This window comes from Sphaerodactylus townsendi, linkage group LG13 (assembly GCF_021028975.2).
Source record: "Sphaerodactylus townsendi isolate TG3544 linkage group LG13, MPM_Stown_v2.3, whole genome shotgun sequence".
In the NCBI taxonomy this organism is placed as follows: domain Eukaryota; kingdom Metazoa; phylum Chordata; class Lepidosauria; order Squamata; family Sphaerodactylidae; genus Sphaerodactylus; species Sphaerodactylus townsendi.
The window spans coordinates 34459567-34474733 of record NC_059437.1 but is presented as its reverse complement, the minus strand read 5'-3'; the positions used below and the strand labels follow the sequence as shown (position 1 = coordinate 34474733).

The window sequence follows — 15167 nt, the reverse complement described above, 5'->3', positions numbered from 1 at the left end:
TCTGTACTTTGCAGGTTCAAGTTCTCCTCTACTTCCTGCAACTAGAGACGATCCCTACACCAGACAGCAAAAGACAGAGCATCTTATTCTCCACTGAAGTGTAGAAGCTTTGTTGAGCACTGAAGGGGCTTATGGACTTGCCCTTGGGGTGCACTGCGTGCTCTGGGGACCAGAGAGAAACCATTCCTTTTCTAGACATTCCTGGCATGTCCTTGTCCACATGGGGGAAGCAAGTCCTCCTTCTGTTTTGTCTGGCAAAGACAGGCTGAAGATTAAGAAAGAGAGAGAGAGAGAGAGAGACTCCTGCCTGTTTGACCCCTGGTGGGAAGGACCATGCCAGGTGGCAGAGCAAGTACACTGTGAGTTTCCTCCACAAGAGGGAAGTGGTGGCCAGCAAGAACTGTGTTCGTGGCTAATCAGAGAGCAAGTTTCCAAGATACGTGTGTGTGTTTTAAAATTAATTCAGTTATCATTAGGAAGCTTTGTGATGTCTTTTTGGACCAGCTGTGAAGACAAAGGAAATGGAACAAAAGAGTGTGTCAAATAGGTAGCTTTATTGGCTGCTATTTTTAATTGAATACAGAATCTAGGGTCATTCATCCATGTGGCATTTCCTTGGAAATACAAACCTTAATTGATTTGGTTTCATATTTCTTACCTACCCTTACCTACCTCTTTGCTTGGACACATAAAGGAGGAGACACTATTTTCAGTCTCTCAGATTCCCCCCTCCCTTTGTAAGAGTGACTTGCTCAAGGAGGCAGACCCTAGTCTATTATATAGAGGTCCATATATGAAAATAATTCTGAGGAAGGAAGGGAAATACAAGGATAATTAGCAAACTTTTCTTTTTGTCTGGACCAAAACAAAAACAGGCAGTACGAGTCCAAGAGACTAGCTAGAAACTTCAGGCCTTTCAAATGTATTTGGATGACATGTAAAAGCAGCCTTCACATCTGTGGTTTTCTAACAAAAACTTTTTCTGATTATCTGCCCATGTTGACTCTCCAGCATAAACACGATGCGTTTTTCATAAAGATTTTTTCCAAGATCTAGATTTAGTCAATGGCTGTGTTTAGGGCTGGTTAAACTAAAGTTTTCTCAGTATAGCTTTTTTGATACTTGAATTTTTATTTTCTTTCCCGAGACTTTGTATGTTGCTTATGAACAGTGTCTTTCCACACCCCTTCCTTTTCTGGTAAATAGGAATGTTTTTATAAGATGTTTAATATCCTATACAACTGGCGATTGATGAACAGGTAGAATTTTGTATTTTTTCAGAAGTTGAAACTCTTGTTTATAATTAAGGTTATTGCAGACATTTCTGTAGTGGAATAAACTGCCCATGCCATTAGCACTAAAACAGCCACCTCTGGAAGTATAGTACTGAAAAAGAGTCAGTACTCGGAGTAGGAATCATGAACGAACTGCAGAGTCCCAGAGCAGGCAAACAGGGATTGTTTTTGCTCTGAGATTTCATTTGTCCTTGTTCCTGTCCCCCCAGTCATACAGCATAATGGTTAGTTATGCTTTATTCTACCACCAACTTTGCCAAGGTCAGAAATGGAGTGCTGACAAGAAAGAAGAGAAATCCACTTCTTGCTCAGAGTGTGAGGACTAACGAGTTCTACTGGGTGGAATGGGGGGGGAAACTTCCCCAAAAGACTCTAGTACCTCTGAGTTCCGATTAAAAAAAAGACAACTGTTCTTAATAAATGAGAATAAAAAGCAGCAGAGAAACAATTGTTTCAACAACTGCTCTGATTCTTACTGTGACATAATGCCAGCTGCCTTTGGTACTGTGACATCACAAATTCTGAAAGAAAGAAGCTTCATTGGCTTTGTCAGTGTTTTTCATGCTAATGGGAATTATTCGTGTAGGAATTTAATATCGCTTAGTGCTTTTTCCTGCCAGGGCACAGCTGTAGAAACCTCTGTTTGTGATACTGTGCAGCAACAACCTTTTGCCTGAATAATTCCACTACTTTCCAAATGTTCTTTCTCCTGTTTTCTTGCTGTTGACTCAATCCGTTAGTTACTCTTTACAGAAGTGTGGTTTACAAAGTATTGGGAAGGTTCTGCAAAGCAATTTGGAAGATATAAAATGTGCTTTTAAAGTTGGCTTGGTCTTTAATTATTTATTATTTAAAAGCAGTTGGATCATATTAGGGCAAGTGGCTTGTTGTCTGAATTGCCATTTTCTGCCTTGCTGTATTTGTCTATAAGCAACCTTGCCTAATAATGGTCTGCGTACTTTTGTCTCCTTATGTTCATCTACCTGTTCTTCCAGGCCAATGGTTGGGGGGTTGGGGGGAACCTCTCCAAAGGGGTATGACTTATTGAGGTAGAAGGTGAATGAGCAGGCTATTGCTCCATCCCTCCCATTGGGTACTGCACAGGAAATTGAGAATCCCGTAATCTGGATTCATTCATTATCAAAGCAGTAAAACAAGCTGCCATTTTTTAATTTGGGGAGTGGTCACACTGGGCTGAAGGACAGAGGGATCACTTAGTGGTTACAGGACCTAAGTGTACTGAACTGAACCATTTTTTCTGTGTTAGTTTGGTCTACTGATAGAAATGGGAGGAGGCAACATGGACCATCTGTCCAAGTGACCAAAGGCACCAGGATTCTCTTACGTTGCATCATCATCCTGTCCCTAATTTTGTTCCATCATTAACGTTTCTGTCTGGACACATTCTTTAGATTTATGTTTATGTTTTTATGTTTTAAAGTTTTTGTACCGCCCTCCCCCAAAGGGCTCAGGGTGGTGAATACAATAATTTAATATTTAATCACTTAAAAAACCCACTATTTTAAAACATAAAACAGTAAAAGATTTACAGAAGCCCGATGTTTGCCCTTAGTCTGAAAGGAAACCTTTATCTGTATTTTGTTCTAGAGAGCATCCCAGGGTGTGCATGCAGCTGGGAAATGGTAGAAGCAAATAGTAACTATTCCCTTCTCACTGTTTGCAGGCAGCCCAACCCTCTCCTGTCTTATCCAACTGTAGAGGGCCAGTGCCATGTGAACACAGAGGGACTGTGGTGATGCAAAAGGCATTGATTGGATTGCCAACGAAAACATAGCAGCTTATGTTGTACTTTGGGGGGCTTCTTTTGAAAGCTTCAGTTTTTAAGGGCTTCTCACACCTTTTTGGCCTGATCACTCTGTTGCTCTTCCTTTCATTGTTTGTTATTCCATAATCCAGGGCTGCAGTTTAAAACTGGAAAAGCAATACTACAAAGATTGTGCCAATTCATCTTGCCTGCCTTTTTGTGTTTTTAATTTATATAAAAATTGAAATGTTAATATTGAATTAATGCTGCATATTGTATAACTGCAAGGTAGTTGCTGTCTATAATCTTTAAGAGGGGTAGCTGTGGAGGCTTTCTCTGTACAGACCCGGGCTAATATTTAAATGCAGACATGTGGACTATAGGAGAGGTTGCATAATTCCTCGAACTACAAATGGTTGTTCACTGATAACAGTTTCCTCCAAAGTGGTGATTTTGGGCAAGAAAAATAACAGCACTCAATTTAAAATAATCTGAAGGGCAAGTTTGCTCTCTTTTTTTGACGCATTAACCAGGGAAGGCTTTTAGAAAAAAATTATTCTGAATTTTAAGTGCAGCTTCTTTATTGCCTTTACCTGGAGTACTCTTAAAACCACCATAGCTGCCTTTCAGTAGCTTGGTCTTCACATCATGATGGCCTTTCATCCTCTTGTGACCCAGATTAGGGTGATACTTGAGACTACCCCATGGTGGTAAAGACTGGGATTGCCTTTTTCAGGAGATCTCTGCCCCATTGCCTGACTAAGACTGCCTTGGCAAGACCATGGATTTTGGCTTCCTGTTTCCAGACTAACAAATGCCACCTTGTAAGCCCTGGTTTGGACATGTGACTGATATTTCTTTCTCCTTTCCTAATAATCCCAATGCCTCTCTCTACACCAGGCAGAGTGGGGTTTAATAAGGGGTCTGGGCACCAGGTTGGTGTGTGCACTATCATGCATTTCCCATTGGAAGAGCTGAATCAACGCTGACAAATGCAAGAGAGACCTCAAAGATCTCTGCTGTGACAGCTCAGCCAATCTTGTTGGAGACTTCTCCTTCAGTCCTCCAGAGAAGGAGTAAGATGATGGATTAGGAAGGAGACCTTAAGCATATTCCAGACTAGGGGACCAGAAGCAACACTTTTTTTTGATCTCTAAGTGCGTCCTTTTTTTTTTTCCCCTCAATACGGCTCAAGGGATCGGGGAAGATTTCCTATGTTTTTTTAAGTAGATGTCTTAAATAAGGTGGTTTGGGATTTGGCCAAGAAAAATTCACCTTTTGTTGTTTAAAGGGTACAGAATCTTTTCTACCTTCATGAGTTTATAAACAAGAGAAACCCAGATTTGGTCTACAAATTTTGAAAAAAAAAACTTTCCTGAGATGGACAGCAGAAGCAGATCAGGCATTGACCCTACCAGTATTAAGATTATGAGGGAACTTCTCTCATTTTCTTGTCATTATTCCTCTGAAGGATGAACTTTGGCAAGCCATCTCAACCCAATTGAAAACCACAACCAGGAAATTGGCTCTCTAGTACTGGTTCTACAGTGGGGATGACTGAGTTGAAGAGGTCATCATGTCTAGAGCTTTTGAAATAAGTGGGTGATCAGGCTTTTAAACTGGATTTTCAAATTGGTGAGTATGTGATTTTGGAGGTATTGAGTCATATAAAAGCCAAGGATAGCAGTGACTTGCTACAGAATCTTTTGGAAGCCCATTTCTGTACCTTAATATACATTTCTGGAAATCTTAGCAGCCAGTTATTTCTCACTTACGTGGTTCCAGTTTCCCTATCTGGCTCTTCTATGCTGTGGTTTTGAAAGATATGGGGCACAGAACACTCCCTGGTTCATAGAATATTATCAGTTGATAAACTGATGCCTTGAGACTTAAAACATTCAAGCACTCATTAGGGTCCTTAATATGCTACCTCTTTGTCTTACTGTGATCTTTAAAAATGATCAAGAGTACTCCAACTGCTTAATGAGTGTCAGCCATACACCACATCCACACAAGAAGGGCTCATCTTGTGTGGGAAAGGGGGTCCTGACAGATTGAACCACAGTTATGGAAATCCCTCCCCATGGACACTCTTGGGAAAACAAATCTGAATTTTTTATGTTGATTTTGGGTCACAAGTCGAATGTGTTTGGCTGTTATTAGCCGCTTTGGATTCTAATACATTTAATAGAACATCTTTAGATATGCCTTTTAAGGTATCATCTGTCCCAAACTTGTGGAATCAGGTGTGACATTGTTTCTCATGCAGCATTCTGTAGAGATTCCCGTGTTTGGTTGTGGTGGGTTTTCCGGGCTGTGTGGCCATGGTCTGGTGAATCTTGTTCCTAACAAGACCATTGCCAGACCACCAGACCATGGCCACACAGCCCGGAAAACCCACCATAACCAGTTGAATCCGGCTGTGAAAGCCTTCGACAATACATTCCCATGTTTCTCTGTTCGCCTGATCTTCCAATCTGCTACATCCTTGGCTCTGACCATGAATCTGCTCCACCCCATGGTGTATTCTGCATTTGAAAACAGTTGCTAGTGGTGTTATCTCAAGGGGAATGTATAGCCATTGTTCTTTCAAATGTGTTTGTTTGATAAGCCTCACTCCCTTAATACCTGTGCAGATTTTTCTCTCTGATGTTTCTGCAGTAATGAAACTGGTCAGAATAACAGGACTATGAGCAGTATCAAGACACTGCATGTGGCCTTTGTCATTCTTTTCTTACTCTTAAGTTGTGATCTCACAAGTAGATTAAACACTGGCAACTATTCTGTGCTGGTGATCTATGCAACTATTTTACAACATTTAAAAGCTAGCTATTTTCCAGTATTAAAAAAAGCTAGGTTTCACTTGTGTCACCTTAGCATGACCAAAAAAAAACTGAATCCAGGGCAGGGCTGTATATATAGTGCAGAACTATGCAGATAGCAGGAGCCACTGAGAACCACGCTCCTAAATTCATTGAGACTAAGTAAATGATCAGCTAGGCTTTTGAGGGAAGGGCAAAATGTGTCTCACCAAAAAAACTGGTAGTCATTAGGTTGAGATTTAGCTCCCGTGTCAGTGCGTTCCTTGCGTATAAGTGAATGGTTGCCATTCATTCCTACAAGAAAAAAATCACATAGCTAAAGCAGAAACAAGCTTGCATGGGTCACTTCTAGTCCAACCTGGAATGGATGGGGACTGGAAGAGCTTCCTAACTGTAAGAATGATGATGTTTAACAACAGATTGTCTAGAAAAGGTGGCAGATGCTCTATTGTCAGTGGTAAGGGAGAGAGAAACATTTGGCAGGATTTGCTTAGGTGGATTTAATGCCTAAGGCATAATAACTGACTTGGTGCATAGCCAAGTCTGTCTTTCATTAGAAATCAGGGTTTAGAATCCTTTGATAAGGATCATTTTTAATCAGGATGTTGTTTCTGATTGTTAGTTGGATTTGGAAATGACCTTATAGGTTATGATTATGTATTTGAATCTCCAGACTAACCTAGATCACAATATATCTGGGAACAGGGAATTACATGGTCTCATTGTGTGCTCTACAAGTGGAACTTTAAAATGCTTAATTTTGCTTAATTGTGTTACATGATACCGTTGTTTTATACAAACATTTGTCCTGCTGAGACTTTCTTAAAGGCAAGCTGAGATACCCTCCCTGTGCCAGCAAAGATGAGTTAGTTTTGAGAGGGAAGTGTACTTGCATACACAGACATCTTTTGTGCAAGGTGACACTTTCGTCTTTATTGGACAAGGAAGCAACTGTACTCTGTTTAGAAATGAGCATGAATGAGAATTCAGACTTTTGATAAAGTAGATGTGTGTATTGGTCAAGAAAAGAGATGACAGGTATTCCACTGATTAAATGCTTCCATAAATAAAGTGTAATGATGCAGAGCACCATATGATAACTGATAACATCAATTTCACATGTTGAGGTGGTGATCAAGTGGTAGCTGTGTTTATCACATGATAGCATAGGAAGTGCTTGCTCTTGAGTATGTCCATAAACTGTATTACAGTCATAGTAAGCTATAATGAATTTAGGAAGTGATAGTTGTCTAAAATGGAAATAGCAGATAGGGTATTTTATTAATCAGGGGTTTCTAATGTAGGTCAACTGACGGAAAGATTAAGACTATCTCAGCTCAAGGACAGCCTTTGTTTTTAGCTTGTTTGATGGCAAGAAAGATGGAGATGGTTTTGCATCATTATCCTCCTGCCCAAACCTTTGACATGAGCAGGGAGACCCAGAGTCTTAACCATGCTTCAATATTCTGTTTCTTTAGTAACATCGTCCATCAGTGCATGCATGAAACAGTGGCAATGAATGTGACCTAGCCAAAGCGTCACTCTTTTAGAGGGGAAGGGGGGAGGGGAGAAATGCATATTGAATCCTCTGTTACAAAAATAAATGGAAGTTCAAAACATGTAATTTTGCCTGATTTGTGTTATGTGATATTGTTGTTATTTACAGACACTTGTCCTGAGATTTTTATTTTTATTTTAGAAAATAAGCTGAGAAACTTTTCAAACATACAGAGGGTTGTGACCGTGTACACAAGAGCTTGGTGTTTGGTTTAAATTTGAGGGTTATTTTTGGTGAATGATCACACATAGGCTCTCAAATGTATTTGTCTGAAAATTACTTAAGCAATGTCAGTGTGGAAGGTGAAGATATTACACTGCATATACTTGCAAATAACATTAATACGATGTAGTAAAAATATAAAATGAAACCATGAAACCATATGGTACCGCTGAGATTGTGATGATAATATAAATGGAATTAAGATCTGAGGCCACTATGAAATATGCATTTTCCTGTTTCTTTTAAATGAGAATCTTTTCTTGCCTATGTAACATCTGTAACTTTTACTTATTTCTACTGTTGTAAGCATTTATAATTCATATGGAATAGAGGAAAGCAGATGAATAAAACTATTTATTTAAATATAAATGCAATTAAATTATATGCTTAGTGCTGACATTTTCAGCTGTAGAGGGGTTTTGGGGGTGAAGTCGCTGTTGGTGGATCATCAGTTTTCCACTGCAGAACTAATGTTTGTTGACACTGTTTTAACACTGCCATGGTTCATGTTCAAAGCATTTCTTGCTTCAATATCCTAAATATGCTGATGCTGAAAAGGAAAAAAATGGAGTTGTTTTGAAGAGGTGCTGAGCACACGGAGCTGCTGTTAAAGACATTGATTTTGTCTGTCAAGTCCAAAAATCTGCAGCAGAGAAGTAATCATGAAGAGTGTCATTTTTTTTAAAAAAAAGTGATGGAAATGAAAAGGGATTGAGAAACTGGTATTTGGAGAAAAGAGAAGTCTGAGGTATTTGTAGCCCTTGTTTGTACACAATGTTAAATAAATTTCTTCTGTTATCTCTGTTTAATGAATTCAAATGGTGTTTTATTCTCAGCAAGTTGTACTTATAAAACAAAATGCCAACAAATTTCTTGAAGACAAAACAAAATGCATTTCCTGGAGCCCCTGGTCCCAGGGCTCTGCCCCAACGCTTGTTTTTGAGTGGCAAGGCTCATCGATGGAATTTGTGATGAAACACCTCTGAGAATATGCAGAATGCCTTTCCTTTGCCCCTGCTGAGAGCTTCCAAAGGGACTATATCATAATTGATATATACTCTTGATAGTAATCCTTTCCAGTTCTGCTTCAGAAAAAGCATTTGTCAGCTTTTGATGTGTTTTTCATAGTTGTCATACTTCTCATAGCTTTCTTTTAAAAAATCCAAGCCATCTCAAGTAGTATAAAGCAAGTGGCTCTATGACCTAGATGCTACCATTTTGGCATTGTAGAAGTCACATTGTAAAGAAAGCTACACAATTTTGATTAGCAGACACAATCACTGACGTTCCCCAGTGCATCCATGTTTTCAGTGTTTGTTGCAGGATGACGAACTGTTTCTTTAAACACGAATTTGGTAAATTCAGCTGGCCTTCCCACTATGCTTACAAATACTTAAATGTAAGGATATGTCAACACATGATGTAGGAGAATGAGAGATAACCCTACTCTACCTGCAGCAACTGGTTATATTGCCACTATTAGCTAAAAACATCAGTATTCTCCCTTTACAGTAACAATCCAGTTTACCCAAACTTTTCTGCTTAATGTTGGGGTATCGTACTGTTTATATTGTAATTAAATGTGAATGTTGATAAATGCTCTGATATGGTATCATTTCCAAAAGTACTTTAGGAACTACATTTCAGGCAACTATTTTAGTACATTTCTTAATTTTCTTTTAATTGAGAATCTTGCAATGTTATTTGTGTTGTCAGCCATTACTGGCTACTTATTAATGTACTTAGCTTTTATCAATCAAACAGTTCCCAGTAGGAATAAGAAACATGATTAATTGCTCTGGTAAGTGCTTAAAGAATAGGACTAATGATCTGGTTGATGGTGCAATAGGGATTGTGCCTCTGAAAGGTAAAAACTGCCTGAAATAAACAAATTTAAGAACCTAACATATCATAAAGAGCTTTAATCACTATAATCCTACAAGTAATGTAGCAACCGGTAAATTCCACTGAAGTCTGACTGTTTGGGCAGATGACTCTACTGTAACCACAGCTCAGTAGGATAGTTCTGCTACCAATTTTCATGGACCGAAGCTGAGCTACCTTGAATTCCTATGGGTTTGCTCTTCAGATTGACTATTTCCAAACTTGGGTATGTATCTGAATCCTTAAAACATTCTGGTCAGGGTACTAAACTTGTAAATGGATGTTATGCTGTATTAACTCATTTGCATTCATATCTACTAATCTGCATTCTATATCTACTAATCTTGGAAAAGGAGGACACGCAAATTCTTTCCATGTTCAAGTGTCCCTGTCATAATTTCTTGCTATCCTTAGATTGATCTTTTCAAGGGCTTTTTCATAGCCAATAATCACTTTCATCGCAGTAATAGGTCATAACTTCAGAATTTCCACTTACTGAAATTAATACTGAAATTAATGATTTTTTAAAAAGGAAATAAATTGGAATAATATCAGATGGAAGAGAGAATAAGTCAAGATAATAGGTTTGTTTTTTATTGAGATTTTGCAAGTTTCCAGAACAAAAAGGAACAAAACCAGTTTACTGGAGGATAAACCAGGATTAGTGTCTCTTTCAAATTAATTTTACCTCTAAAACTTTTTGCTACATGCCTAGATGTAGTGAGGAGGGCAGAAGCCTGGGGCGCCATACCCTGGGGACATGTGTGGGGCGTGTTTGGCCATCTTCCCTTCCCTGCCTTCCAGGAGCGAGGAGCTGAAGGCGAATTGCGCTGCCTGGTGCTGTCTCCTGCGACCCCATGGTCTTCCCCTCAGGGGGCCCCCAACTGCATTACGCCACACCAGCATAGCTTCCACAGCCCTTCCTCACAGGGCAGCTGAGTCTGGACGGGGGAATCTCAGGCTCCTGAAGACCCCCCCCGCTCCCCCCCACTTTGAATCTGTTGTCCTAGTGCAGCTTCTGCAGCTCTTCCTCATTGAGGAAACGCTGTGAAGACTGTGCTGGAGTAGCAGAGGGTTGTTCAGCTTGGTGCCGCTCCCTCGTGATCTCCCTCACACACCCACACTCCACTGCCCCACTGTGGAGGCGTTGCTGGGGCAGCAGAGTCGGGGAGCGATTGCAGGGCTTGCCCCAGGTTCCATTTTCTGTAGTTACACCCCTTATTACATGGTGCCTAACTTAAATTTATTCTTCCTTTACTCTAGAAAGGAGCCCAAAAGGATTTAAGCGCAGGATCTATACTATATAAGGTAGCAAAGCAAGAATGTTTTGGAGTTTCTTGGGGTTGCAACATGACACGATCACCGAATTGTTTCCCAGCTGATTAACTATTCGCTATAGGATTCTGCATTGGCATAACATCTCACACCCAACATTGCCCGGGATTAGGAGGAAGAAACTCATCCACGTCACTGTCCCTGCACGCCTACACAAATTTGTTCCCTTGAGGAAGACTAACCAAGAGCCACGTTTTCGCTTCGAACGACGCACGTTTCCCACTCTTTTCAGCAGCTGAGATTTCATGCAGCCCACGTGAAGGGAAGAGCGACGCATGCGTAAAAAAACCCGCTGGGGCAGCGAACCCAGCTGTTTAGCCATCCTGCGCCTGCGCGTTGCTTGGCGCCTGCGCAGTACGGCGCCTGGCTCTGAAGCGGAGGAGTATAATCGTAACTGGGGTTGTCACCGCCGCTGGCCCTAGATGCGCTTCATCCGGTTTTCCCTCAGTGACTAAACTAGGAGGGGAGGAAGCAACAGTGGCAACAACGAACTAGCAGGCGACGCAACCCTCTGAAGGGCCGAGTGGGGCCGCCTCAGGAGGAAACGCCCCCCGGCCTTCCTCCTCATAATCGAGAAGGGGGTCGAGCGCCGCCGCCCAGGCCTGCCTCGGTGAGCCTCCCTGTCGTCCTGCGCCCCGTCCGTGTCGTGGCTCGCTCAAACGGACCGCACAGCGCCGGGCCCGCCTGTGGTGTTTTGGGCTTGTCCCGCAACTGGGGCGCTCCTTGCCTTTCGAGGGACCCTTTCGAGGGACAGGGCCCCGGTGGGACTCCGTTGTCGGAGCAAACACAACCGGGGGGGGGGGGGTCTGTCGTGGCGTCGAGGCTCCAGGCGGTGCTGTGATGGCAACCTTTGGGACGTCGCGCGCGAGGTCTTGTTTTGGGGGGTCGGTGGGCTACGGGAGGGGCGGGGGGAGCTGTCCCAGGTTGGTCTCTGGCGAGCGAGCGAGACTTTAAGTGGTCCTCCGAAGCTATCAGGCTTAGTGGGCGCTGGATATTTTTTTGAGCCTGTTAGTGTATACGGTGGTGCTTTCATCCAAGCGTGGTCCTAGAGGGAGATGTCAACAGTGGGGCTAAAGGGCCGTGGAATGCCGAAGGCGCAGCTTGTGACTTTTCTGTGTAAATGTTTTCGGGTTTTGAAATTGTTTCTATCGATAGTCTTGATGTACAAGCTGTTGGGAGCATTGGAAAGGGAGTGCAGTTTTTTCTAGATAAATTAATTCATAAATGGAAACAAGATAAAGGCTAGTAATAGCATAAGTATTCATCCTGTTGCCAGTTATTGGTCTCGTGATTGTTTTGCATACAGCTGATATTTGCATAGAAATGATGCACCTGCTGGATTTTTAACTCTGTTTTTGCAGTTCTTTTAATATTAACATCTGTTCTGAAAATAACTAAGTGGGCAATAGTTCATTAAAATGTGCACATCAGTAAATGTTTGTAATTAGGGTGCCATGTAGAATGTTTGCTTTAATATGCATAATCCTAATGGAAAGAAGGTTGGATGCTAGATCACTAGGACACCCAAGAAGATAGGTAATTAGTTAGTGGAAACATTTGTTATTTGTGAATGCTTTTGCAGATTTTGCTGGTAAGACTTCTCACCATTGTGTTTGAGTTTTGTTAAATTTTAAATGCTTTAAGAGGAAAAAGTTCACTTGACTGGAAAGTCATTGAAGCTGTTTCGTATAATGTAATGTAATAGTTATGTAAGTTGCATTTTTGTTTTCAAAGTGCTTTGTATGAGTTCTATCTCAGGAATTCTCATAATTTATCAGTATGCTAAACCCTTGCTGTTATATCCATGTTGCAGATTTACTATTTTAATTAATTAGTTTGAATCAGGCCGTTCTTCTCAGTAGGAACCCAAAAGAGCTGAAACTGAGAAACATTGACCAATTAGTTTATAGCTAAATTCAGACTTCACAGCAAGGTGAGATCAGTCACAAAAGCTGTTTGTCACAGAGCTTGATTAAATACAGTTTGGTTTACTTGCTTTGGCAAAACAAAAACCAAATACTGCTAGTGTGCTGAAAGTGAGAAAAAATTAAAGGTAAAAATTCACATGTCATGGTAATAAATCAATAAAGTTGTCCTTCTGCAAACATTAACCACAACTTTGGCAACATTCTTACTACCATCCCCAGATTTGCTTTGACCTGTGTTATCTCCCTGTTCAGCTTCTAGCTTGTTGGCTGGCCATTGACCATAGCATAATAAATGGCCATGAATTATTATAGTTCTGGTATTCGTGGATTCATCTTTGTTTTACTTCAGAAATCATTAATGAAATGACAAAAAATATGTTTATGAGTTCACATAAAAATGTTTCTGGATTAAAAGATATTTTATGTGATTAAAAGAAAAAACCCCAGAATATTGCAATTCTTGCATTTTTGAATCATTAATTAAAACATTGTGGTGGTATTAAACTGACACTGAGATTAAAAAAACTTTCATGCCTAAATCTCCTGAGCAGGTGGCTAGTTGCACATATGATGTTTACTTAGCAAGTTATTGTCTGGTTGGTCTTTCAGTAAGAACATCACTGGAAGGCTTGCAGATCCCTTGATAATGAAATTAATATTGCTGCTACTATTAACCAACAGTATTTTCAGGGAGTCTTGAAGAATTTATTTGCCTTTCTTGTTTTAAGCTTTGCCCTGGTAGTTTTGCTTATGTGGTGTTTTACATTATTTTATGAGAGGATTCCTGAAAATCCGTAGATATTAAGAATTGTTGAAGTCGCAATGAAATTTCCAAATAGATTTCTTTTTGTGAACTCACAAAAAGTTGTTGATGTATCACAAATGTTAGCGAAGTTAGTTATGGGGGAAGCTTTGTTTCATTATTGTGAATATGTTGAAATATTGAGAAGCCATCTGAGTACTTGAGCTAGTGTGATTGACCTATATGAACTTGCAACAATAAGTAAAAATCCTGAGAATACCATAAAGTAAACAGGCTTTGGTGATATAAGAACAGGCAATTCGTTCAGTTAACAGATTCATGGAACTCATCAGTAGCTTTTAGCTAAATGGAACCTCCATGTTCAGAATCAGTAACTCTCTGAATGCCAGTGCAGGGGGAGGCTTTGGCCCCTTCCGCACACGCAAAATAATGCGTTTTCAAACCACTTTCACAACTGTTTGCAAGTGGATTTTGCTATTCCGCACAGCTTCAAAGAGCACTGAAAGCAGTTTGAAAGTGCATTATTCTGCATGTGCGGAATGAGCCTTGCTTGTAGGCTTTCTGTGTGCATCTATTTGAAACAGGATTTTGTATGTTCTTGTACACCTGAGGATTTGTAATCCATTTTAGTGTGTGCCTGACAAAGTTAAGTTTAAAGGCAATTCTATCACCATTTGGAAAACTATGGAGTGTTAACTGGAAAAACGGAACAAAATGAAATAGGTAATGTGTTTGCTGATCTGTTTTGTATTTTTCTTGCTGACATCTTGTAATATGGGAAGCATAGTTCTTTAAGAAAAGTCCTGGCCCAGTCCTTTCAAACCGGTTTCTCACTGTGTTGCTTTATGTAAAATGATATAAGAAACTGAAATCAGTTCTTGTATGAGATGAAAGCTTCTAGAACTGCCTCATCCTGTTTATTATCTGCTGCTAAAAGTTTATTCTTCTGATGTCACTGGCTCCTTGCTAAGCTAAATTACTATGTAGCTTTTTGTTACAAATACATAATCATCTTTTCCTCTTGCACTGATTTGCATGCCCCAAATCATTATTTGTAATGAGATGGGATTCTGTCATCTTGCAACAAGTATATTGATTACTGTGGAAGAATTATTGAGGCTTTTAATTACCAAAATCACAAGTCCAGTATATCAGCTATAGTGGATAAAAATATATATTTAAAAATAATTAAATGATTGTAGCAACAAATTATGCATTTTAAAGGAAGTATCTAAATAATGAAAATGTTTCATTTTAATTATTGATCTATCTATGGTTTTAAATCAGCCTCTTTTCTTTTGATTAGCATTAAACCATCATAATTAAATTATATTGGGTTCATTGTCAAGGCACCTGTGTGGTCTCATGTGGATTTTGTTCAAGCCAGCCTTGGGGAGAGGTTGGACGCTCTAAGGGAAGGCACTCCTTTCCCCCTTTCCCAGATTGTTTTCCTGCCTTTTCAGAATGAAAAGGAGCGGGAAGGAGACCATTTCCTCAGTTCTCTTTGCCATTGCTGAGAAACGTTGGCTTCTGTGAATTTCTTCTTTTCTGAGGAGATAAATGAGACCTATTTCTCCTCTTTCCCCCCTATCAGC

The 15167-nt window shown here is 40.2% G+C and overlaps 2 protein-coding genes across 2 annotated transcripts in view; both read left to right on the top strand.

The window, feature by feature from the left end:
- BCR (BCR activator of RhoGEF and GTPase) overlaps window positions 1-8475 on the top strand; it is a 101720-nt gene extending 93245 nt beyond the window's left edge. The window contains exon 23 of the mRNA XM_048515126.1: window positions 15-8475. Within this exon, the coding sequence (XP_048371083.1) occupies window positions 15-104 (90 nt within the window). The 3' untranslated portion in view covers window positions 105-8475. The remainder of the gene's footprint in view (window positions 1-14) is intronic.
- A 2767-nt stretch (window positions 8476-11242) lies between these two features.
- SPECC1L (sperm antigen with calponin homology and coiled-coil domains 1 like) overlaps window positions 11243-15167 on the top strand; it is a 48184-nt gene continuing 44259 nt past the window's right edge. Inside the window, exon 1 of the mRNA XM_048514148.1 lies at window positions 11243-11491. The gene's annotated coding sequence lies outside the window, so the exon portion shown is untranslated. The remainder of the gene's footprint in view (window positions 11492-15167) is intronic.